This window comes from Manis pentadactyla, chromosome 3, assembly GCF_030020395.1.
Source record: "Manis pentadactyla isolate mManPen7 chromosome 3, mManPen7.hap1, whole genome shotgun sequence".
In the NCBI taxonomy this organism is placed as follows: domain Eukaryota; kingdom Metazoa; phylum Chordata; class Mammalia; order Pholidota; family Manidae; genus Manis; species Manis pentadactyla.
Window position 1 is genome coordinate 21,374,901 of NC_080021.1, and position 27,941 is coordinate 21,402,841.

Sequence of the window (27,941 nt, forward strand, 5' to 3'; positions counted from 1 at the left end):
AGAGTCAAACAGCTTCTTAATTCTGTAGCCAAAATCAGAAGGACCTACTCAGCAGAACTTCCCTGGGACAGCCTATTCCATTAGCATCCTAGAGCCCAAGTCTACCTTATTGGCGACTTTTATCATTACAAAGTTATAGATGATGTAAATCACTCCATGTCCTCCGGAGCAGAGGAAGAGATACGAAGAAGACATAAATAAGTAACATTAAGGATTTTTCTTAGCCTAGAAAGAAATATCAAAAATTGAGAAGAGTTCCCTCCTAATAGTCCTGAAGTAGATGTTAGGCATTTGAAGAAGAGTATCATAATATATTAACTCTGGGAAAGTCTTCCAGAGTTTTTTTTAATAAGTGTCTCACTTCCATTTTCTTTACACTATATTTATGGTATATAGACTAATTCATTCTGATATTTTCTCATATATCCCTTGTCTATTTTGTTGCTCCATATTCTTGCAAATTTCATTGATTTAAATTACAACCCTCTAACTGGATTTTTTTCCAACCATCATAGTCTAAATCTTATATTTGTCTTGTTCTAGTATTTTCTCTTTCAAAGCATGATGTTCTTTGTTAACACATTATGCTTTTTAAAACATTTGAGCACTAATTTTCACCCTAACTAATATAGCTCAGAACCTGCCCCATATATCTAAACCATTAAACTTATGATCATTCCACATGAGTTGGTTTTCTGCCAGTGTTTGCTGTCTTAGAGAGTGGCTGTCAGATTTGTTTCAATCTAGTTATCTCTTATTCATCTCTTGGAATGTCACTCTCTTAGGGACACCTTTCCTACTTCGGTGTCATGGCCTATTTCACCATCAGTGTACTTCTTAGAACATCAATTTCTTGTTTATCTGTATGATGATTTGATCAGTAGTCTCTCCTACTAGACTTATGGGAAGGAATTGCATCTATTCTTGTTCAGCATGTATAGTGCCCACAGCACACTATGCACTCACTAGATTCCTGTGGAATGAATGAAAGAATGCATGTATGAATGCATGGATATACCACCTCATCTCTGTAAAACCTAAGGGGCCAGGAGTATTAGTGTGTCAAGGAAAGTTGCATTTAATCAAGAGTACTTACGATTTCTTTAGAATTTAAGTTTAAACTGCGCTTTCCAGGAATCTGTATTTGAGTGTTAAATGACTTAGAAGTGGTTAGTTATAATTGCTTTTATCTGTAACAAGATTCAGTGTTGGAAATTAGCTGCCTTTAACCCCCAAGTGCCAACCTATATAATTATCTCCTACCTGTTTTCAGAGGCAGAACATATGCTACTAAAAGGAAGAAACAATAGTAACTAATGTCTATTCTGTTGAATGCTGAAAAGTGGTAGGGAGAAAAAAAAATGAAACAGCCCCAGGAGAGTTAGCAGGGCAAGTGTTATTGTGGTTAAGTTGGTTAGTTAATTAGTTTTTATACTGGGTGGTCAGGGAAGACCCATTACAAAGATGTCATTTGTACAGAAGGAAGTAAGAAAAAAGCAATGTCAACATCTGGTTTAAAAGTAGTTCAGGCAGATAAAAAGATAACAAGTGCACAGACCACAAAAACAAGTGCACAGACCACACAGTAAAAGCAAGGTTGGCGTGGTTGAGGAATACCAATGAGACCCGTGTGGCTGAAGCCAAGTGATTAAAGGTAAAAATAGTAGATGAGTTTAGAGCAGTGGTCAGACTTCACGTCATGTGGGCCCTTTGGTAAGAATTTGGGATTTTACTCTGAATGAAATGGGAAACCACTGAACAGCATACCATTGGTGTGAAGGCCAGGCAGGCACTATTTGGCCGTGAAGATGTAACACCGCATTCTTAAGGAACAGACAGTCCAGTATTGGAGACAGGCATGTTGTCAAAACATTGTTGCATATGACGAATCTGTGTTAAGGCTATTTCCAGGGAGCAATTCAGAAGGCCACTGACCTGTCAGAGTAAATGATATCTAAACTGTGGAAGAAGCAGAGATGTGGAATCAACCTAATATTCCTTTTTTACTCTCACACCTCTAATTGTGAGAGGGCCCCAATAATCAGTCTAAGACCCTTTAGATTAGTGGTCAATCTCAGGACACCCAAAGCTTATGTTAGAGACCTAAGAAGACTGGAATAGATTGCTGCTACAGTGCTGGAACCTAGTTCTCCATGTCTTCTCCAAGTTACATCATTCCTATTTCCTGACTTTCTGCCATCTTGGAGAAATTCATTTTATTGGGCTACAGTTTCTCTGATTAGCATTTCCCTTCCCTCCTTATACTTGTCTTCCCCTTCATCCAGGAGGAGTCTTTCACTGGGGCTGTCTATTAGTCAGTATTCAATCAGGGAAACAGAAACGGCTGAGTTATTTTGGGCAGAGAGGAATTTAATACAGGGGTTCATTTATAAAATATTAGAAGGGCTGAGAAATACAAGAAGAAAGTGAATGATACCCAGATGTCTGTAACTGCAGGGAGCCTCTGCTTTCACTACAGATGGCAGGAGCTGGCCCGCCAAATAACACTCATGACACTGCTGCAGCTCAGAAGACCCCGAGTCCGTACACGTGTCAATGCCAATACCAGTAGTAGAAATAGCATCAATCTTCCTCAGGCCTTCTAATGCCATGCAACAGCTTATACCACATGGCAATACAGTTGTCAGATAAAGAGACCAACTCATCCCCACATGACAAATACTTCTCAGGTTCTGGCATCCCTGGAAACCTGCAGTCTCAGGCAAACTGTGACTATTGATACCTCACTGGCAAGAGAATCTAGGAAATGTAGTTTTCAGGCTTCCATCCCAGGAAGAACAAAGGGGAGTAAAGCAAAGTTGCTCTGAGGCTGACTGCCAGCAGGCAGTTGTCTGACATAGTCCCTGTAAAGAAAATAGAGATGACTCAGAACCAATATGTTATCCTACTTAGATGCAAGCAAAACCCATTATTTCAAACTCCTGTTGCTGTGCTACTAGTGGACATGATGGTAGAAAAGATTCACACTGAGGTACTGTGATGATGTAAGTCTGATCATGAATAGGTCAGATTCTAAGTGTACGATTTTTGTAAGGTCATGTGAGATTGTTTTAAGTCTCACAGCACATTATTTACACAGAGTAACTACCCAATACAGGGAATTGTTGCTACTACTGCCAACAGCAAATACGGTAACTGAGACCAGTTATATTTACTATTCTAATGAGCAAAAACATGCTGTAAAAAATAATGAAATGAAGGCCAAGTGGAAAAATAAAAAGGAAAACAAACTCCCTGACATCTCCAATGTCAAAGGGTAGAGAATATATTTTGTGGCTATGTCTATTCATCCTCCCAAAATGTAGTTCTAGATTTTTCTAGCCTCTCTTAGGACAAAGTAAACCCATCTTCCTGGGGGTACTGGTGTCTACGGCTTGGCTTATTTAAAAAGCCAAGAAATGCCTCACTCTTAATCCTCTATGCAAAAAAGGCAGGGACACTCTAATGTCAAAACACTCATAAAGAAAAGGTATCATTTTAAACCTTAAGGAATTTTATACCAGTTCTTGGTACCAACAGGAATTCACTGCATGTCCACTGGGAGATTATCTCTTGCTTGGCTATGATTTTGCTTGCATGGCTTTTAAAATGTCACATAAAATATATTTAGTTTCCCTACTTTCATTTTATGTCATCAAGTAAACATAAGAAATTAGACTGGTATTAAAGCACTTTTCAGACAAGATGGTAGAATACAGCAATGGCTGCCCCTCACAGGAGAGCAGACAGTTCCAGGCCTCTTTTATCTTCCATACAAAGCTGTGCAGAGAAGGCCTCTCAGACAGCAATGCCACTGACTCTCAGGATGGACCACAGGGCTCATCCCTTAACCAGAGCCTTCATCATGTATATTTGGTTTACAGTCCCTTATTCTGGCTGCCAGACGGGGCACTCACAGCTTTCTAACCTGAACAGAGACCGACCGCATGTTTATCCATCCTGGAGTTGTGACATCTGATGCCTAGCTGTAACCACACCAGGTGAATGGACTCTGGAGGCATTGCTCTAGTGACTTCTCTGAGGGAACAATCCCCAGGGAGGGACACAAGTCCCTCCCATATCCCAGGGGAGGGAGGCTCCAGAGAAAGGCAGCCAAGGCTGCAAGGGAGCTCAGTAAGGAAATTGTCCTGGGTGTACACATACGATTTGAGATTATAGAAAGAACTAAAGGGTTGCTAATGAACCATTCACTTCTCAGAAAAGACAATAACAGGTTGTACACTTTCTCTTTAAGACATGTTACAATGGCTCTCCATACCCTTACGTGGAATGTATATCTACAGGTTTCTCTTCAACTCTTTCATATGAATGTTCTGTTTAACTAGCCTTGTTCACTCATTCCAATTATTCATCCATTCATTGATTCCCTCATTGGTCGTAAAAGTGTGGACTGTGTCAGGCACTATGCTGGGAACTAGATATGTAAGAAAGAATTGAATATATTTCTTAAGAGGTCCTCTGTTCTCCCTCCAATGGTGGCAGACAATAGACAGCATGTAATTAGGATGCATTTTGACAAGCCTGTATAGAACATTGATATATAAAAAAGTCTTTATGAGGAAAACTTCCATTTTCCTGACACCCAGTCCAAGTGTAAACTTATGTTGGCTCCTTAACCATCAGAGAATCATAGACCTGCCTTTAGAGAAAGTGGTAGAATAGAGGGTGGGAGAAGGCACAAATGAGGGAAGGTTGTCAAGCAAGAGAAACAGTTACTTTCCAAAGGCCAGACATTTTGTTTCTAGCCATAAAGCCAAAGACTCAGATCTTGGTAACACTGCTGGTGCTGGTTTAACTTGTGGTCAACTGAATCACGACCACATCAACCTCCAAAAGTTCTAGAGAAGTTTTTACAAACTATGGCAAAACCATTTTGCCTCCCTCTTGCACTCTCTCAACTGATTTTTTTTAACTCAAATGCTGAACTTTATGATTTTTTCCAGTTGAATTTCATCCTATTGGATTCAATCTCAAAATCTGGTGAAATCATTATGAAATTTGCTTCTGTCATCTATTATTCCAACTACTCCACCCAGCTTTAGGTCATGTGAAAATTTCACAAACATCCTCTCTTTCTGTATGCCTCTATCCAATCCATCTACCACATGGCAACCAGTGATCTTTCTAAAATCAGTATCTGATCTTATTCTCCACCCACACACAATTTAAACATGGCTTGCCTAGCATGGAACTCAGGGACTCTCACAAGTTGCCCCTTGTTTGTTTCCTCTTCAGCTCCTACCAGACATCCTCCCTGACCTCCAAATGTATTGAACTATTCATAAGTCCTGACGACTCCATGAACACCCGCTGCCAAGCCGCCTAGCTCTGCAGTTCGTTTGAGGATGCACTTCTCTCTTCAGTCTCCCTGGATAATCACTCTTCATCCTTCAAGCTCAGCCACACTGTAGCTCCTCTGGGAAGCCTTCTCTGGACAAACCCACACCCACAACCCACAACCCTGGGTTGGTTTTCCAATCTCTGTGCTTCTGTAATAATTTACATATATGTCCTAATACTCCACTTCTCAGATCAGTTAAAACTCAGAGCTGGTCAAAGTCTAATGTTCATACACAGTGCTTAGGAATTTTGTAAAATTCAGACTCTGATTAACTTGGCCTGGGATGGTGAGACCTAAATATGCATTTCCTGTAAGTTCCCAGGTCATGATGATAATGCTGGTCATGGACCACACTTTGAATAAGAAGAGTATTATTCTTGAATATTTTGTTTTCAACTGTGAACTCTTAACATTAGACCCTATCACTTCCTCAGCTCTGAATTTCTAGAACCCAACACACTTAATGTACAAAGAAACATTTTAGATGAATTGATCCTGGGTCATATCTAGCATTCGTTTTTTTTTAAATGTTGAACAGGGCTACCAGAAACTACTTCCTGTGTTGGCATCAATACAATTCCTACTTCATTCAAAGTAAACCATAGCTTTTTTATTTTTGATTCAGAAAGTTTAAAAACAAATTGTTGAAAGAAGAGCTCTAGATAGCATCTTCTGCTTTTAGCTGGGGTACAGTAAAGGAGCTAAAAATAAGTTGGCTACAAATAACTGTATTTTATGATACTTGGTTAGCCTTTATGCAAACCACTCTCATATACTTATTTTCTTTAATGTTAATTCACAATGCCCTATGAAACAAGGAGTATATATTCAATGGGCACACACATGCTCCAAAACCTAACTTACTGGATTTAATTCCTGACGCTGCCACTGCCCTGCTGTGTGATCTCAGGAAAGTTACATAACATCTCTGGGCTTCTATTTCCATCTCTAAAATGAGGATAATAACAGTTGCTGCCTCATAGGGGTGCTTTGAGAATAAAGGTGGTAATGTACATAAGATGCTTAGACCAGTGCCTACATGTGTTAAGCACGATATAACTATGCGTCATTAATTATGCACTCAAAATATTTGAGTGCCTGCTCTATGCCATGCACTCTGGTCTGAGCATCGATTACAGTAATACACAATATAAAATTCACATCTATTCTCAAGGAGCATGAAACCTTGGAAAAACAGACAAACTAAGGAAACAAAAAATACTTACAAATGAAATATGTGCTGTAAAGAAGCCAAACAGGGCTATCAAAGCCAGAAGAGGCATGGGGAGCTAGGTTAAATAAGGTGGTCAGAATCAGACAAGGATGGGACCTCAAGGTGATGCCTGAGCGTGAGAAGCCAGCCAGGGGTGCACTGAAATAAGAGCATGCCAAGCAACAGGAACAGCCTCTGCCAAGAGCTGAGGTAGGAAATGTATAATTATACTTATCTTACAGAGGATGAACTTGAGGCTAAGTGAGGATATGTTATTTGCGAATCGTTAAGTTCTAAGCCCCATCAAAGTCAAGATCACAGCACAATTAACAAGGCTTAATATCCTGAGTAATAAGGCTCTCATCACTCTACTGCACCATGTGTGGATCCACACTGAAGGGAAAATAAGACAAACGGCCAATCATTTGTTCATGAAATAAGCTCAGTGACTGCCCAGTCTCAGAGAGCCATAAATTTAAAGTGATCTAATCATTTATGCAACAGTCTGGATAGGAGATGATGTGAAAGCACAGGTCTTCTTTAAAAAACTGTCCAGGAAAAAAATGGAAACATTCCAAGTTTTTATTTCATTCTTACTTTCAGTGTATTAGTCAGCATTCACTAGGTTTTGCTGAAATAACAAACTGCTCCAAAATGACAGTCTTTATCAAGGCAAAATTTTATTTCTTGCTTGCCTTACATTTTGGTGATGCTTTGGTAGCAGCTCTGTTCACCCCATGGTCTAAGCTGAATGAATGCTGAACTATGAATCGTTCTGAGATGTTCTGCCAGGAGTTTCACATCACTTCCACTCACACAAGGAATATAGCTTGGCCAGACAAGTTTCATGGCCAAGTTCAACATCAATGAGGTAGAAATTGGTGGGGATAAAAAACCTCCCAGAGAGGTACAATATGTATGTGGAACAATAGTATAATCTTCTACATGCACTAAACAAAGACACTCAAAATTCACACGTGGATTTAGGATAATTCAATGGCTACTGAAATATCAAGATTTGTGCATTTACCAGTATTTCAGAGCAGTTTCTTTAAATCTGATCCATATACTTTTCCAGCAATTATTGAGTGTTGCTATGGCCAAGACTCTGTATCTATTTCCTCTTACTCTTAAACCTGTATTATTCTACCCTTAACCTCAAAGCCCCTATGTGAAAGTCTTATATGTATGTTTTCTCCAACACCATCAAGCAAGTAATTGAATTCTGATACAAACTACCTGGCATTGGTGTCAGTTCTCACAATGCAAAGCTCAGTACCACAAGACTCCCCACCTCAGATGCCAGTCACGAATATAGGTGTCACCCATGCTTCTGACCAGTGGTTACAAATCCGAGGTTACCCATGGCCTCCTCCTTGGGTTGAATTCATTTGTTAAAGCAGCTCACAGAACTCAGAAAAACATTTACTCATGTTTGCCAGTTTATTATAAAGAGTATTATAAAGGATACAATGAAAAGGGCAAGGTGGAGGGCAAGCAGTGGAGGTAGGGCTTGGAGCATCCATGCTTTCTCTGAGAGGACACCACTCCCCCGAGCTCCACGTGTTCACCAACCCAAAGCTCTCCCAGTGCTGTTTTTGGGGGTTTTTGTGGAGGCTTCATTATATAGGAATGATTGATAAAATCATTAGCCATTGGCAATTCATTCAAACTCCAGCCCTTCCCTCTACCCTGGAGTTACGGGGTGAGGGGGAGCAGAGTGGGAGCACATAAGACTGAAAGTTCCTACGCTCTAATCACGTGGTTAATTCCCCCAGCAACCAACCCCCAAGCTTAAGTGTTTTCCAAAAGTCACCTCATTAACATAAACTCAGGTGCGCTTGAAAGGTTGTTGTTATGAATATCAAGACACTTTTATCATTTAGGAAATCCTAAGGGTTTTAGGCACTCTGTGCCAGGAATGGGGACAAAGACCAAATATGTATTTCTTGTTATAAATCACAGTATCACAGAAAGGAGGGACTGACATGGGACCAAGCCAAAGAAGGTTTGCTTGCAGTCCACACAAAGAGGAAAGGAAGGAATCGTACCACTTATCTTTGTAAAAATATGGAAGAACATATGGTAACATTTGAACTATTTTTAATACCAACATGGATAGCCTTCCCTATTTCTCTGTTTCTGCTTTTATTTAGAATCCCTATCCAGTACCCCCATTAGTAGCAGAGCCCTACTTTCACCATGAGAAAACATAATCGTTCTTAGCCATTTCACATGATCTAAGGACTAAATATTATAAAATTTACTATAAAACTAGGAATGGTGAAAGGATCAAATATCCAAACAGATAATTCTGAGAAGTTTAAAGGTTATTAATAACAGTCCACAAATTTATTTTGCAACAGGATATAGACAAAGAATGGATACCTTTATGTAGGTTGGTGACTTAGAGCCCTAGAGGATGAGAGTGTTGGCTGTGACTCACTCTATGGGACAAACTTGATGAAATGAAAAAGGAAAGTATCTTGTGGTTTTGTCTTATTTTCACTTTCCAATAATGCATTGGTACTAAAGGCTAATTTCTTGAAATTAACCCTTTTGCCAGAGACTCAGAGATCTTGAAAATGGAAATTATCTAAAATTCATGAAGCTCTTCATCAAAAATGATATATGTAAAAGTGATATTTAGATGGCCACACTACCTGGCAGTAGTTAAAATTGCAAAACACTTTCATATCTGTTAGTGAAATACCATACTCAGTACCTATTCCTTGTTAATGAAGGTTTTGAAATTCACCTGAATTTAGGCTTTGGTGTTCATGGGCAAGTTGGGTCAGTGGTATAGTGAGATGGTCTGGAGTTCAACTCGAGAAGTTGGAGCGTCAGTTCTGCTACCAAATTGGGATACAATACGTGGTAAGTCTCTTTATTTCCATTTTCTTTTTCTTCATTTAAAAACATTAAAAGTGGCAGTAACAACACCTCTGCCTACCTTGTAGGACTGAATTAACAAATAAGGTTACGTGAGAAACTTTTATGTTAACCATGACGATAAGTACCATGTATGAGGTTTATTATGTACCAAAAATTCCACTAGATAGTCTATATCCTTACTTGATTTTCCCACACACAATGCTATTGGACAGAAAAAAGTATTCTTATTTTACAGAGGAAGAAACTGAGATTGTGAAAGAGCACCTTACCCAAGGTCATATGAATGGAGTTTGGCAGAACTAGAGTTCAATCCAAGATCACTCTGACTCTAGGACTCAGCTAGTTAGTAAAACATTAGAAGAGGTACACAATAGCCAAGAAATGGAAGCAACCTAAGTGTCCATCAGCAGATGAATGGATAAAGAAGATGTAGTACATATACACAATGGAATATCATTCAGCCATAAGAAGAAAACAAATCCTACCATTTGCAACAACATGGATGGAGCTGGAAGATATTATGCTCAGTGAAATAAGCCAGATAGAGAAAGACAAGGGCCAAATGATTTTCCTCATTTGTGGAGTATAACAACAAAGCAAAACTGAAGGAACAAATCAGCAGAAACTCACAGACCCCAAGAAAGTACTAGCGGTTACCAAAGGGGAGGGGTGGGGGGATGGAGGAGAGGGAGGAAGAAAGGGATTGAGGGGTATTATGATTAGTACACATGGTGTGGGGGCGATCATGGGGAAGACAGTGTAGCAGAGAAGACAAGCAGTGACTCTGTGGCATCTTACTACACTGATGGACAGTGACTGCAGTGGGGTATGGGGAGGACTTAATAATATGGGTGAATGTAGTAAACACATTGTTTTCCATGGGAAACCTTCGTAAGAGCATATATCAAAAATACGTTAATAAAAAAGAAGAGGAGGTACTAAGAATATAAAAACTCCAACAATTTTACTTTCAAGAAAAAATATATGGAGAATTCTCAACATGGCAGCATGAGTAGGGTGGCAGAAATCTCTCCCAAAACCATACATATTTTGAAAATAAAGCAAATACAACTATTCCTAAAAGAGAGACTGGAAGATTACAGTACAACAGCTAAGCTACATCTACATCGGCAAGAACACAGCATCTCACAGAAAAGGGTAAGGTACAAAGCCATGAACCTGCAGGACCTGAGCACTCCCCCAAGTTCAGCTCACTGGCAGGAGGAAAAGAAAGAGTGGGGAAGGAGTGGAAGCACAGGACTGCTAAATATCCAGCCTTATTAATCTGTACTGGGAGCACAGACACACATTGCATGGTGTACGGGATATTAGAGGAAGAGAAAATCATGATCTGAGACTAAGACTACAAACAGGTCCCCACAGCCGGTTGCCCTGGGACAAAAGAAAAGCGGGTCCTTACAAAGTCTTAAAGGGACAAGGGTTCAACAGGTGAACAAAATGGTCTGGGCACACTCAGCCCAGCAGGCAGGAAACTTTAAGGAATTCAGGCACCTTAACCCCCTGGGTGGCAACACAGCTCTGAAACCCCTCATGGTGAAAAGCAGACTGCCATTCATTCCCCACCACCACCAGCACTGGAAGCAAACTGGCTGATGGCCATTGTTGTGGAGGAGCTGAGGAGTAGGCCCACCCACAGCAACCATGCAGAGTCTTCTCCCAGCACGAAGCTAACCAGCCCAGATCCAGAGACTGTCCGCCATGCGCAGCTGCCCGGCACAGACAGGGGAGACTGATACAGAATCTGGAAGGCACAAAGGGGCATTATTCTCATGGCAAACATGTGCCGCTTGCCTGTAACCCCCACCAGTGCCCTAGGCCATCCCAAGAGTTGGCCTGGCCATGGCAGCTCAGGGGATTAACCCAGAGGCTGCCTCTGGCACCCAGTTGTTTGAAACAAGCAGAAGAAGCCAGCACAGAATCCGGAAGGCACATAGGGGCTCTGTTCTCACAGCAAACACACGCTGCTCGCCTGCAACTACCACCAGTGCCCTAGGCCATCCTGAGGGCCTCCTTGCCAATGGTAGCTCAGGGGATTAACCCAGAGGCTGCTTCCTGTGTGTGGTTGCCCAGCAAATGCAGCAGAGATGGGCTCAGAGTTCAGAAAACACAAAGGTGCATCGTTCTCATGAGAGAACACACGCCACTCACCTGCAACCCCCGCCAATGCCCTTGGGCATCCCAATAGCCACCCCACCCACAGCAGCTCAGGGGATAAACCCAGAGGCTGCTCACTGTGTGAGATTGACTGGCACAGGCAGCAGAGATGGGCAAAGCAACCAACAAGCAGGAAGGGACTTTGTTCTCCCAGCTGACATATGCGCCACTCACCAGCAATCACTTGTATCACCATGAAAATGCAGAAGAACCTTGTTAAGTGCAAAATCCATCAAACACCAGATACAGGGCCTGGTGAAACCAAAATCACCAATCTTCCTGAAAAAGAATTCAAAACAAAAGTCTTAAGCATGCTGTTGGATCTACAGAGAAATATGCAAGAGCTAAGAGATGAATTCCAGAGGGAGATAACAAACGAAACAAACAATGGAAGGATTTAAGAGCAGACTGGATGAGGTGCAAGAGACTGTTAATAGAATAGAAATCTGAGAACAGGAATACAGAGAAGCTGAGGCAGAGAGAGATAAAAGGATCTCTAGGAATGAAAGAATATTAAGAGAACAGTGTGACCGATCCAAACAGAATAATATTTGCATTATAGGGGTACCAGAACAACAAGAGTGAGAGAAATGGATACAAAGTCTCTTTGAAGAAATAATTGATGAAAACTTCCCCAATCTGGAGAAGGAAATATTTTTTCAGACCATGGAATTACACAGATTTCCCAAAAAAAAGGGACCCAAGGAGGACAATATCAAGACATATAATAATTAAAATGGCAAAGAGCAAAGACAAGAATGGAGTGTTAAAAGCAGCGAACAAGAGGAAAAAGATGACTTACAAAGGAAAATCTATCAGGCTATCATCAGACTTCTCAGCAGAAACCTTACAGGCCATAATGGAGTGGCATGATATATTTAATGCAATGAAACAGAAGGGCTTTGAACCAAGAATACTGTATCCAGCAAGATTATCATTTACATTTGAAGGAGGGATTAAACAATTTCTAAATAAGCAAAAGTTGAGGGAATTTACCTACCACAAACCACCTATACAGTGTATTTTAAATTGACTGCTCTAAATGGAAGGGCTCTGAAGGCTAAATACATGTCACCAGAGAAAATAAAACCACAGCATGAAAAGCAGACCAACCAAATACTAACTAAATGCAAAATGAAGTCACCTATCCACAAAATCAGTCAACAGAAACACAAAAGAGTACAGAATAAAACACCTAATATATAAAGAGAGGAGAAGGAAAAAAAGAAGGGAGAGAAATAAAGTATCATCAGACTGTGTTTATAATAGCTTAATAAGTGAGTTAACTTAGATGGATAAAGATGCCACCCTTGAACCTTTGGTAACCATGAATCCAAAGCCTGCAATGGCAATAAGTACATATCTATCAACATTATCCTAAATGTAAATGGACTGAATGCACCTATCAAGAGATACAGAGTAATACAATGGATATTAAAGCAAGATCCATCTATATGCTGCCTACAAGACACTCACTTCAAACCCAAAGACATACACAGACTAAAAGTGAAGGGATGGAAAAAGATATTTCACACAAACAATAGGGAGAAAAAAGCAGGTGTTGCAGTAATAGTATCAGACAAAATAGACTTCAAAAGAAAGTAAGAAGAGACAAAGAAGGAGATTACATAATGATAAAGGGGGCAGTCCAACAAGAGGATATAACCATTATAAATATATATGCATCCAACACAGGAGCACCTACATATGTGAAACAAATACTAACAGAACTAAAGGAGGAAATAGAATGCAATGCATTCATTCTAGGAGACTTCAACACACCACTCACTCCAAAGGACAGATCAACCAGACAGAAAATAAGTAAGGATACAGAGGCACTGAACAACACACTAGAACAGATGGATCTAACAGATATCTACAGAACTCTTCACTCAAAAGCAGCAGGAAACACATTTTCTCAAGTGCCCATGGAATATTTTCCAGAATAGTCCATATACTAGGCCACAAAAAGAGCCTCAGTAAATTCAAAAAGACTGAAATTCTACCAACCAACTTCTCAGATCACAAAGGTATAAAACCAGAAATAAATTGTACAAAGAAAACAAAAAGCCTCACAAACACATGGAGTTGTAACAACATGCTCCTAAATAATCAATGGATCAATGACCAAATTAAAACAGAGATTGAGCAATATATGGAGACAAATGACAACAGCACAATGCCCCAACTTCTGTAGGGTGCAGAGAATGCAGTTCTAAGAGGGAAGTATATAGCAGTCCAGGATTATTTAAAGAAGGAAGAACAATCCCAAATGAATAGTCTAAATTCACAATTACTGAAAGTGAAGAAAGAAAAATAAATGAGGCCCAAAGTCAGCAAAAGGAAGGGCATAATAAAGATCAGAGAAGAAATACATAAAATTGGGAAGAATAAAACAACAGAATAAATTAATGAAATGAAGAGCTGGCTCCTTGAGAAAATAAACAAAATAGAGAAACCCTTAGCCAGGCTTATTAAGAAAAAAAGAGAATCTATACACATAAACAGTATCAGAAATGGGACAGAAAAAAATCACAATGGAAAACACAGAAAGAATTATTGGAGAATACTATGACAATCTATATGCTAATAAACTGGATAACCTAGAAGAAATGGACAACTTTCTAGAAAAATATAACCTTCTAAGACAGACCCAGGAAGAAACAAAATCTAAACAGACCAATTACTAGCAATGAAATTGAACTGGTAATCAAAAACTACCCAAGAACAAAACCTGTGGTCCAGATGGGTTCACTGCTGAATTTTCTCAGACATTTAGAGAAGACATAGTACCCATTCTCCTTAAAGTTTTCCAAAAACTAGAAGAGGAGGGAATACTTCCAAACTCATTCTATGAAGCCAGCATCACTCCAGTACCAAAACCAGGCAAAGACACCACAAAAAAAGAAAAATACAGACCAATATCCCTGATGAATATAGATGCACAAATACTCAAGAAAATATTAGCAGGCCAAATTCAAAAATACATCAGGAGGATCATACACCATGATCAAGTGGGATTCATCTCAGGGATGCAAGGATGTTACAACATTCAAAAATCCATCAACATCATTCACCATATCAATAAAAAGAAGGACAAAAACTACATGATTGTCTCCATAGATGCTGAAAAAGTATTTGACAAAATTCAACATTCATTCATGATAAAAGCTCTCAACAAAATGGGTACAGAGGGCAAGTACCTCAACATAATAAAGGCTATATATGACTGACGCACATCCAACATTATACTTAACAGTGAGAAGCTGAAAGCTTTTCCTCTAAGATTAGGAACAAGACAAGGATGCCCACTCTACCCGCTTTTATTCAACATAGTACTGGATGTCCTAGCCACAGCAATCAGACAACACAAAGAAATAAAATGCATACAGATTGGTAAGGAAGAAGTCAAACTGTCACTGTTTGCAGATGACATGATATTGCACATAAAATGAACAGGATGAGATCAAATTACCACAGAAGACAGGGGAAATAAAAAAAAACTGTCCTCTTTAAAGTCTGTTTCTGCTCTATAGTTCATGAAGTAGAAAGTAGAAATTTACATCTTCAATAATTAACAATTTAATTGTTTTTAAGACCCTTTGATCTGTTATTAAAGTTTCCAAATATAACATGATTGTTTAGGAAAAAAATCTCTCCTTTAAAACAAAAACAAGCAATAATTGAAAGCTAAGTTCTTCAGTATGACCTTCCCATTTACACTTGAATATATAATACTGTCAAATATTATTCACCTAAATGAATTTTAAGGAATATTTCCCATTTTCATTAAATATAAAAATTAGAATATGTATAGACATTTCCAATAATGTCATGTAAAACTAGTAAGGCTGTATTTCAAATATAGAATAAAACTTATTTTCTGCCTAAATGACAACTTACAAGTTTTTCTTTAATGTTTTAATAGTTTTTTTATTTTTCTATTTTTATGGTCAATGACTGATTACATCAAATAATACAAGTAAATCATTACTCTAAATCTCATGATTTTAGATATGAAAAAGCAATCACATTGTAAAAGTAAGGCAATTCAGTAGAATATTGTTAATTTTTAAATATTCACTTTAGTAACATTTTGAACATCTCACAAATCCCAAGTGTTAACTTTCCTGATTTTTATTTATTGGCAGTAAGGATTACAGGATACTGAGAATTTAAAAAAGACTCACAGTTTTGTATCCATCAAATCAATTTCCATTTTATTTTATGCAATACTATTTCAAGTCTAATAATTTACACATAAATAAAATGTGAAGTATCTATTATTTTTTCCTTAAGGAAGATTGCTGGTGCAGTCTTTATACTGTCAAATTAAGTTAACAACTGAAGGAATAGAAGTAAATGAATCAAAGAGCTATGTTCCCCCCATTTAATATTTGAAACAGAAAAATATACCCTAGTTGATAATTACTAAAAATTATTTTTAAAAATTTATGCATGTCCAAAAAATCCACAAATCACTTCTACAGACTACTTTTAAGTTACTTAATATAAATATGTTCAAACTACCAATTTTTACCTTCTTACCTAGTCCATAAAAGGTTGCATTGAGGTCTGCAGAACCCATATGATGCTGGAGCGTGAGCTGTCGGCCACTGCGTTTGGCTAAGTAAAACCTTCAGCAAATCAAATAAGGTTTCAGAGAATCATGCAATTTATACGTGGGAAATTATAACCACAGGATAACAACTTAAACAAATGTGTCTGGAAGGGAGACTTTCAAAGCTAAAGGAAATCTCAGGAATCAAGCTCAGCTCCAGTAACTTACAGAAAAGGAAACAATAAAAGGAGGGGGGAGGGAGACGGAGATAGAGGGAAAAAGACCTAAGTGATTCCACAAGGCATTAAATGATAAACGCAGCATACTAAATAATTTCTACTGGTGCACTTGCCCCTGGCCTCTGCTCAGTCACTGCTGTTCTAAAGACCACCTTTCTTCATAATCAATTCACCATAAGCCACTGGCAGACATCAACAACACAAAATATACTCCTAACCATGCACTGAATGCTGAAGAAAAGACATTAATAAATATTCCTCTGAAAAGAATGTATACAGCTCTTTCTTACAAGTTGAAAAGCATAGGGATAATAACTTCTTTAGAACATGAGGTTAAAAATGGAGTAGAGCCTCAATCAGGGACACTACCAATGCTCAAATTTATTCCAATTTTGAACAATTATTTGCACTCAGAAAAGCAAAGTTGTATTTCTGTTTACCTTCTGAATATCTCAAAAGCATGTCTTGGGGCTGGTGGGATGTTGCACTTCGGTGTGGCTGACGGAGTGGGCCAGTATCCTGTCATTAGCACCCGGACTGTGAGGTCAACACCACCTAAAGATACCTGTGCAGAAGAGAAAGACATATGCCCCCCAATTAACTAGGATTTGTTACCCATTCCACATTGACACTGTGTTAGAGTTATCAAAGTAGTTAGCTCCATGTCCAATATCTAGCACATAAATCTTCTTAAAGGTTAGACCCATCCCAGTGTATTCCAAATTTTAACTATCTTGGCAAATATTTATAATTATTGCTTACATTGTTGGCTTTATAAAATATTAATCAAAGGATAACTATGCATGTGAACAAAGACTTACTGGTGTCACTGAGAAGTGTAAAATTTTGGCTTGTAAGCTAATTTACAGATAAAATATCAAGGGACCATATATCACCATCATTATATAGAAATTTCTATGATAGTATCTTTTACCTCAGCTGTTAAATCTTTTAAACCACCTTAACATACAAACAACATATTTCTAGTATCCCATTCACATTTCAACTACATTGACAAAACTTGTTTTTTACATGTAGTTCACATTTTAACAACCTCTCCACGGGACACTATATATCCAGTCCTACACAGTAGGTGATCTAAATATTTGTATAATGTATAACTACCTCTAGAAAATATACGTTAGAAATACTGTCACAATTATTTATTCTTTGAACAAATTTAATTTTTAAGAAAACAATAAAGTGTATCAATAGGAATTTTTAAGGGGGAAGTATTATCTTTATTATTGATATTCACAGCTTGTTCTAAACCATTACTCCATTTTTATCTAACCTTCATGATTTATTGATAACAGATTCTTAAAAGAGAGGAATTGAATAATATAAACAAGTATTCCATGGTCAGATTTCTCCCCACATATCTACTAATTGTTTACTCCACTTTAGAAAAACTGCAACTAGAAATCTTAGATGATGCATAGGAGAGATGATCATAGCAGAGATTCTCAGAGGATGAAAAGAGTAGGTTGGACAACTGTCTGTATTTGTCAAAATTGGGGACTGGGAGTAGGGGGGTCACAGCTTGATTCGATACATCCTAGACAATGAAGTCTTTTAATCTTTCTCCCATATATCCACACAATTTCTTAATATTCAAGTCTTTGCTCAAAATGTCATTTTTTTTAAAGGAGGCCTTCCCTAACCACGTTTCCCTGCTGCAGATTTCCTCTGCAGCTCCTATCAGCAGCTAAGGTACTATGTTTATTTATCTGGTTCATTATCTGTCTCCCAGATCAGAATGTAAGCTCCATCATAGCAGGATTTGTGTCTATTTTTTTCTGCTATGTATACCCACTTCTACAACAATGCTTTGCACAGAAAACACTTGATGAATTACTTGTTAAATAGAAGGAAAAAAAAACCTTAAAGAACTATTACTAGAAGTTTGTATCGTCTCTTTCTAACTATCTTAGCAATAGTTTGAGGCCACTCAGCCTATATTCAGATAGCACATGATAGGGGCAACTACACAGACAGAGGTACCAGAAAAGTCTGTTAGGATCTGATGTGATTTGTGATATAAACAAAAAATGATTGTAAGATGGTTTTCCTTACCCTGTCCCTGTTTTAAAAATAAAAAGAGGAAAAAACGGACAAATATTTAAATTTATTTCAGCTTAAGATTTAGCTAAATAAAATATGCCACAATTATTATTAGAATTTCAAGAAAGTACTTATTTTATGACTTCTAAAAGAAAGTGAAGAACCAGTGTCTTGGTATATTTCAACAGACCAAGAACCTTTAAGAAAGTTACAAAGAATCATCAGCTGCAAGATTGGTGATATTTTAAAAGGGCTCAAAGATTTCAGAAAGCTCAAGATCTGTTTTGATTAATCTGTCACTTTTCAGCAAATCTGTCTAATGCAGATTAAGGCATAGGAAATTTAGAGCTTAAGGTCCTTAGGATAAACAATTGTAAAAAAGCCAATAATTCCTTGTAAATAGTGGCTTTATATTTAAGTGGAAGCTGCAATCAAATTAACAGAAAAAACGGAGCATCTTGATAAGTACTCTCCTTACTGTAGTTAACAAATTACCAAACAAATACTCTACCAGAGTGAAAGATATGTCTGAACAATCAAGATTTAAGTCTGGAAAACTCACAAACTTTAAACTGAAAGGCAAACATATCTGATGAAATCATTATGTTGAATAATCATTCTCTCCCTCTTTTTAAATGAGACAACCCCAGCAAAGTAGTCAAGAGCCAAGAACCTAATTTTCTTGTCAAGGGGCCTTCAAGAACACAGGCCAGGTAATTTTCAACAATACCTAAAACCGTAAGGGTGTTGAACCTTTCCTTACAGGTAGTTTCAACAGAGTATTTATTCCGACTAGTTGTCTCCCTGTAGCTCTTAATATATGTAAAGTTAGTCGAAGAATAAGAATGAACAGAAAAAAAAACTGAATCACATGAAAATATGTATCAATGTATTAGAGTAAAGTTACAAATCCCTAAACAATCTAAAAAAGACAAAAGTATCTAGGATCATCACATTATTCAGTTTCTCCCCACCCGAATTTCTATTTACCATAGACTTTTATCTTTTCTGCCCTCAGCCCTTCTACACTACAAATATGAGGCAAATCATACAACTATTTAAAATGGAGAGGGACCAGAAGTCCCAGTAATGCCTTAATATATATAAATGCCCATTTCTATAGAATTAAGTATTTTCATATATTTTACTTGTGAAGAGACTGTGGAACCAGCAGAAGTGATCTCATATTTAAATATCAGAGGAAAGATCTCCAAATTTCTTTCATGGGTGTGACATGTCTTAATTACAAAGTAGTATATACTATTTGAGAGAGAAAATGTCAAAGAAAAGCTGGAGTTCTCTAAAACTTAAGGTTAAAGGTGAAGTTGAAAAACAGTAAGAAAGAAACAAAATTCTGAACTTCACTGAATCCTCACAAAACTCCCGCTGGACTCCAAAGCTGTACAGATTCTAGCTTACTGCCTTTTGGGAGTCACAGTACAATCACATTTAAAATGCACTGGTGTCAGTGTTTAATATTCAGTTCGTCAGACGTCAGGCCCATTTAGGCTGCTCTTACAGATGTGAATGAGGAGACTGAGGCATAGGATAGCGGGGCAACAAGTCTTCCACAGCACAATGCTGGGTGCTGAGGGTGAGTGAAAGCAAGAGCACTAAAACTCAGGACGCCTGCCTCAGCCCGTGATTCTTTCCGTGATCTAGAATGGTTACAACAGCAGAATCATTGTTCATTAAATTTTCAGTGCGTTCCTTCATGTAGGGAGGATAAACTTAGTTTTAGAAGAGTAAGAAATAAGTATTTTAACATTGATAGTTAGAAGAAGAGCTTATATGGGGGAAAATGATTTTTAAAGCACTCAGACAATACATATGTTGTCTCTCATGACATTTAAGGAACCAACCCCAGCAATTCAGTTCCGATAATGGATGAAAATGCCCACTGCAGAAGACTACATGAGCTGATGAATAACAGTGTCATATACTTTAAACCAACGTAATATTGTTATCAACGGTGCTTTAATTAAAAACAAAAAGACTTTACATGAATGAATTTCATTTAAAAGTAGAAATAAGTGGAGAATCTTACCCCAGTTGTCTGTAGATGTTGCCTGAATTCATCCATAGTTCTGCTTGAGATGCTCATATCCCTAAACATTCCTTCCAGTTTTGATGTGAACTGACATCCACATTCAGTCTATGGAGGAAAAACACAAATACACATAAATAAATGAGGGATTTTTTGATGAGAAAATGTACAAAGAAATAAACTATTCCACACTACTGCCATCTTTTCTAAATCTTTCCAAGAGTTGCTCTATGAATAACCCAAGGATTCTATTTTATAATGTAGATTCCCAGACTCTTTCAGATTCTGATATACCTCCCTGATGGTAGGGCCCAGAACTCTGTTTTTAACAAGCATCTCAGGCGGTAATGGGTACAGGTAGTACGGACCACACTTTGTGAAACAGAACTATACGGTGATACTCCCCATTTCCATGAACTTATCCTGTCACATCATGACAAATAACAGCCAACTGTGAATGCCCCAGAACCTGAACAAAAGTATAGCCTGCTCAAAAAAAAAAAAAATCTACCTTTGCTAGTTAAAAAATATTTTAACTAAATTAAGTATTTTCTAATCATATGCTACTAGTGTTTAATCATGTGGTAAACATTAGTTGGTTGGACAGACTCCATTCCATCTTATGTACCCCTTACCTTTCACTTAGATATCATATTTTTTTCAGTCATCAGAAACACTTTTATTTGTGAGAAGTCTCCTTGCCAAGTGTTGCTTATAATAACATTCAAATATATCTTTTTCTTGCATAAACCTTAAAAGGACCATTGCCTTACCCAATACTGTTTCTACTTCTTGTTCTGTTTGCTGAAAAATCAATGAAAAGAAGATTTAACAATTAAAACATTTCAGTTCTACCAAAATAGCACCATAGTTCATCTATAATTTAAAACCAGTACTGTTTGGTAACAAATCATCGGGTTGAGAACTCTAAGGAGGAGGGAACCAGCCTGAGAGAGGGCCTCCTGCTTCAGACAGCCCCAGAACAGCTCCCACTTCCTCGCCCAGCACAGCCCTCATCCGGGGACAGAGTGGAGTTCCAGGCCCCAGGGCTCCACTGAAATGGAGGCATGCAGTGATACGCAGCAGGATTAAAGGATGACTTAAACAGATGCAATGAAATTTTAATCACAAAAATCTTGCAATGACTGCGTAATACTTGGGTAGAAACTTCCATAGCCAAAAAGACTGCTTATTTTCATATAAGCTCAATCAAAACCTAAATTTTGCCAAAGGGTAATAATTTGTTATTAATTAAAAGAGTCAGAAGACCCCTTGCCCGTTGCCCTTATCTTTTAAGGAAGGACAAGATGATACTGGTGCAGGTGGTATAAAACTTGTATTAAAAATTATGGAAGACAAAACAGATGTGTCTTTTCTATTCTGTGTCCATGGTCGTCTTCTTCCTGTTTCTTTGTTGCAGCTGCCTGCTTGAGAACCTACAGACATTTGTTTTTCCTTTTTCCTTCATAAGTTCCAAAATGAAGTTAAAAAAAAATTTTATGTGTGATCACAATAAGCTTAATATGATTTTCTATGCTGTGGTGAGCTTCCAAGATCCCAGTATATATATAATAAAGGCTTAAAAATGAGCTTCAGTATATGGTTTCAAACTATTTTTTGATAGCCATTCTAGTTTATGCCTTCAAATTCTCTGCATCTAGGTATTGTTTGATACACAGACCCCAGAACCAGATGACAGCAAACAACATTCTGTGCTGCAGATAGCTGTTTTCTAGTTACATCTCTATAGCATATCTGATGCTTACTGTCTGTGGACTGGTCAGTAACTATGGCTATGTAGTTCTTTATTTTTATGTCAAGAACACATTAAGGGAAATGGCAAAGTTCTTCTTACCACTTCAAATACTTAAACAATTCTTTTCAAAGATCACAGTACACATGTAAGTGAAGTACATAGTACAGCAAAGAATAATTTATGCTTAATTTCAGACTTACAAAATACAGTAATTTTGTATTTACAAATAAAATTTAATGTGTTTTCACACACATTTATACTTACCCCTTTTACTCCCTTTTTCAGCTTATCATCAATAAATAATGAGACGTATTCAGGGGACCTGGAGTTGCACTTGCAAAAATACTCCAAGTCACCTGCAATAGTTTGTTTAAAGAGCCGGTCATTGTTAAATGATTCCTGGAGGAAGCGATCAAACCTACTCTTTAGATCCAATAAGCCCTTTCAAAAAACAAAAGAAATTTAGGATATATTATTAATAATATTTCTATTAATAATATACTTGTGATCATGTATGATTATTATCATTTTGCTGATAAATGTGTGCATTCAGTGTTAAACTCATAGATTCTATGTCTTGTTTTCAACTTCTTTTCATTTCATTGTCTCAACTAATGGGTGAATCTAACAAGAGTTTTAAAAATATTCAAAACAACTTCTTATTTATACTTAAAACATGGAAAAACTGCAGCATAATTTATTCATAATACTAACTGAAAGCAAAACCATTTTGAAACAAACAGTAACAGTTTTTCTCCCTACACAGGAGGTGTATGGCCACTAAGGCATGTAAGGGCTTCATCAAATAGGTCAGTAAGTGAAAAGAGCAGCTGCATCCTGCTACCCGGTATAAATAGGCCTACTTTGCAAAATTCTAAAATATTGAGGATAATTTACACATATTAATTTACCCTTGGGACAAAGTAAAAAATTCACAATATATAGCTTATTAAAAGTGACCTTTTAGCACTTGTCAAGACCACTTTGTCATAAACTTATAGAGAATCTTCTATATTTACTGACCTGAATATAATCAATGGGGTTCTTTCCTTCTCCTTCCTCAGAAACAAGGGCTTTACCTTGTTCCCTCAAATAGGAGCTCACACACTCACACATGGTCTTCAAACCATTGGGCACACGACTAAATACCTTGTACATGCAAGCAAGTTCTGTAATCAGAAAACACAAAAACCAGCTACATTAAAGATTAGGAAAAATATGTTAATCTCTCATCATGCTGGTCTGTGATACTTGAAGAGGCCTTGGCACAGGAAAAACTACTAAAAGGAAAAAAAAACCTCCACCAAACTGGAAAGGGAAAGAAAATCAGGGCTAATGATTATTATTTCAACTCATGAAATGCAGCTTTCAGATTAGTGCTTTGAAATATTATTAAAATATAATTAACAAATTTCTTTACATGGAAAAGATGATGCCCAAAGAATGTAAACAATAAAGCCACAAATAAATGAAAACTGTTTTGAGTTTCTATGTAGTTTATCCTATATAATTCTAATCTAGAACCTGGTTATTCTACAAAATATCAATCAAAAAGACAACTTTAATTATGGTACAACTGGTAGTCAACCTAATAAGGAAGAATTTAAAAACCAACTTAAAATCTTACAGATATTTTTCAACATTCCTATCTCACAAGTTGAAACACCAACCAGGACAACAAACAAATAAAAATATACAAAGGTTTATTTCATTATACATCATGGTAAAGTCTATATGAAATTATAAATTAAAGCATAAGTTCCTATTCTTTAATATGTTCCTCAGAGCAATTCCTAGTTATTTCCCAGGTAATGGCCTAAGCCAGTAACATCTGTGTTTTAAAAAATGGTTTATGTCACTATATTGTTTTTATTTAAAATGAAAACTCTGGACTCTGTCCATGTTTTTAAATTTTTCACAAGATTAAAATATGGAGTTAAAATACTTTTCTATATGTCTAGTGTTTCTCTAAAGTAAGAGCTTACTGGGAGACTATAGTGTCAGAACTTGACAATCATATAAAAAAGTTTTACAATCAGGAACTTTTGAAAATGTGAGTTAGAACAGTGGTTACCAGATCAAGGATTTTTTCTATAAAGTACTAGGTAGTAATACCTTGACACACTGCTCAAGAGCATGGCCCAGCACAACTAAGACATTTTGCACTTAGATTGCTAGTGGAAAGTTAGGACAACTGGAACTAGGATTTAAAACTTTAATTTAGAATCACAGGCAACTGGTTAGTTGCTGAAAATATTTAGTACTAAATAGAGAACTATAGTAAGTAGCTATGCTGCTATTTCTACATTTATGCACTTACTAAGTGCTTGCCATGTGTTAGGCAAACTCAGTGCCTTTGGCACAAGTCTCCATACAGGTTACAGAGATGCTGTAAATTCAGGCATGCCCAACAACCTCTCCATCAAACATTACCTAGTTTCCTAATCTTCAACCCATTTAATCTTTCCCCACCCAGCTCTCTAAAGTATGTAAGGGAACATTAACTCAATAACTAAAAAGTATGTTAGAAAATTTACTGATTCTCTAATTCTTTAATTGGAGGAAATGGCTTTTCATAAAGTCCTAGTCTGCCAGCAAGCACTTAGACTGAGGTCAACTATACAGCCCATGGACCTATGCCCACTGCTTGTTTTTGTACAGCTCAAATACTAAAAATAGTTTTCACATGTTTAAGTGGTTGAAAGAAGAAATCAAATAATGTTTCATAGGAACATAGTGAAGATTTATTCATTTGTGTTATTGTGTATGCCTACTTTCCTTCCTATTACAGCAGAGATGAGTAGTTTACCGTATGGCCCACATGACTAAAATATTTACAATCCGGCCCTTTGCAAAAATTGTGTGCTAACCCAACTTAGACCTTAGACGACTAGAAGAAAACATGACAAACACACTTAAAAATGACTGATTTTTGTTTTTGTTTGCTTTACAAAACAGCAGAAGGGTCTTTGAAAATGTAACTTTCTCTGTTTTAATAAAGCAACAAATTTATATACAACTTGTCAGGAACTTAACACAAATATATAAATAGTAGTCTTCAAAACACAAAGCTAGGATTCCACTAGAGGTACAACCTCTCCACAATTTTTCTTTTCCCTTCTTTTATATACTTCTCTCTTTCTCACTTAACATTTTTATTTTCATTCCCTAGGTATATTTCTTTTATAAGAAGTGAGTGGCTAAAACAGTAACACTTCATTAAGAAGCAGGAGATGAGTTTAAGAGTATCATGTTTATTTTTTAATACTATACATCAGTGATTTAAAGAGCCACAGTTTTAAAACAAAGCTTTAGAAAATTAAGAATGAAGACATCACTGTTAATTATTCTAGTTGCAATTTCTTCTGAAGTACTTGCCACAAAAATATTGTTTTCAGGAAAGTAAAGGGAAATATCCCCAAAGAGTAAAGGCTACAGTTACTCCAAATGTTTATTTTTATGTAATTCTCTTTTCTCCTTTTTTAGTCAGTGACTTCAGAGTTCTTCTTCAGGGTTCCCAAAACCAATCCACAAATTTATCTAAATACACTGACATGGAAGCATTTTTGGTGATCTCATCACAACTAACTCCCAAAGGAAAGAAAACAAAAATGTTAAGATTAGAAATTCAGATTTTCAAAGAATCACAAAAATTACAGGAGCGTATACAGGAATGGAGAGGGTTCAAACCCTATGGCCTATGAAAACAGAGTAGATGAGGAGCTCGTGGGCCTCACCAACAATACTAGACTTACCTCTGGATTAAAAAGAAAAATGAGGAAATGTAAGATGAAAAAAAAGAAAAAAAAAGCACCAATTCAATTCACAAGAAATACCTAAAATTCTCATAAGTATAAAGTTTTACTCTTAAAACTTATCAAAGTAACAATAGTGAGAAATTAATGATAGGGCATTTACAATAATTTTAATTATAGGAAAATAAAAAAAGTTACTGAGAACCTGGTAGAATTATAAGCATTTACTTATGTTCAATTGCCAAAATATAAATGTTAAAATCAGGAACCTGGCAGTGGCCATTACCACCTCAGAACTCATTCAAGTTTTGTCAGTGATTCCAGCCAAAGGATCTAGTTCAGAAGCACACACTGCATTTAGTTGTCAAGGCCCTTTAATCTCCTTCAGTGAGGAACAGTTCTCTCGACTTCCATGACCTTGGTATCCTTAAAGATTACAGGCAAGTTAGTGCACAGAATGTCCATCATCTGGGTTTCATGTGTTTCCTCATGATATGAATCAGGCGGGGTATCTAGGGTGGAAATATCATGGAAGTATTGCTGTGTTCCTCTCATTGCTGCTGTCAGCTGAGGCGCGACTTTCGTCTGTCCTGCTCCTGCTGATGTTCACTTAGATCACTTGGTCAGGGTGGCATCTGCTGGCCTCTCCGAACAGGGAATTAGGAGTAACTTCCAAGTTACTCTTCAACCTTTTGTAATCTGAGGCTCTGTTCACGTTTGTTCATTCTTTTTCCTCTCTCTTCTGCAGATTGCACACTCTTTACTGAATTATCTTCAAGTTTGCTGTTTCTTCTTCTCTCAGTTCAGAGATAGTGTTGAGCCCCTTTAATAAATGATACATTTCAGTGATTGTACTTTTCATCCCCAGAATTTCCATTTCATTTATAATTTCTAGCTCTTTATTGATAGTTTCTATTTGTTGTGATGTTGACATCACACCTTTACCTCTTTTATCATAGTTTCCTTCAGTTCTTTGAACATGTTAATAATGGCTACTTTGAAGTCTTTGTTAAATCTAACATCTGGTCCGTCTCACAGACTATTTCTGCTGCCAGCTCTTTTTCCTGGGTATGGGTCACACTTTCCTATTTCTTTATGTGTCTCATATTTCTTTGTTAATAACTGGGCATTTCAGGCAATATGTTATAAAAATTCTGGAATCCCCCCTCTCCTAAGCTTGCTATTGTTTGCTTACTTGTTTAGTAACTGAAGGGACCACTGTAGTGAAGACTGTTACCCCTAGAACGTGAAGCCTCCTCTGAGGTTCTCAGCCTTGGGCATGTGTACTGCCATTCTGGGGTGGCTGTTTTTTTTCGAGCATATAATTGGGCCAACAAGACCAACACATGTGAAACAGTTAGTGTAAGATGTGAAATGTGTTAAATTGTTTTCCTAAGGCTTGTTTTCTCCCTCTCCAAATTATAAATGCATCCAGAGCAAAGATTACATTTTCCACTAATTGTATCTTTTAAAACACTTGGCACTTTCCTGAGCATAAAGTGACACCCAGTATATTAGTGTTAGGAGACAGCGAGTATAGAGGCTGGATAATTATGGAAAAAGTAGAAATTCTGAACTATTAAGACAAGTTCAGGTTTCACTAAATGCCAGCAAAAGACAGAATCTGAAACTCAGAGGGGCGGTGATCCTCTCAAGATCACATAATCAGAGACAGATGAGGCAGAAGCCCCAAATCCTTGCCCGATACATCTTCCCCAGAGCCCGCTGCCTGCCTGGGTCAGCACAGCCTACATGGTATCCACCTCACAGATTTCCATCTCATGGGACTAAAAGGTTCCTCCTGTTCCTCCTATACTATTTCTATCTCAGCATTTTTAGGAAATTTAATTTTGATGCTTGTCCCATATTTCTGC

The 27,941-nt window shown here is 37.3% G+C and overlaps 1 protein-coding gene across 4 annotated transcripts; it reads right to left on the reverse strand.

Moving 5' to 3' along the window:
* On the reverse strand, positions 1-27,859 carry LOC118907545 (cullin-3-like). 4 transcript variants are annotated; one of them, XR_008996202.1, is made up of 6 exons: positions 23,336-27,859; positions 22,577-22,668; positions 21,192-21,360; positions 20,557-20,664; positions 16,886-17,010; positions 1-1,935 (listed from the first exon to the last, which is right to left on the reverse strand). XR_008996202.1 is itself a non-coding variant. In XM_036876268.2 (3 exons), the coding sequence occupies exons 1-3, from the start codon at positions 20,623-20,625 to the stop codon at positions 16,090-16,092; spliced, it is 387 nt and encodes a 128-aa protein (XP_036732163.2). In that variant the 5' UTR covers positions 20,626-20,684; the 3' UTR covers positions 15,926-16,089. The 4 variants fall into 4 exon arrangements, 1 of the variants encoding a protein (XP_036732163.2); XR_008996201.1 differs by having other exon boundaries at positions 1-1,959; positions 22,577-22,753; positions 23,336-27,857; XR_008996200.1 differs by having other exon boundaries at positions 22,577-22,753; positions 23,336-27,856.
* Positions 27,860-27,941: the final 82 nt, after the last annotated feature.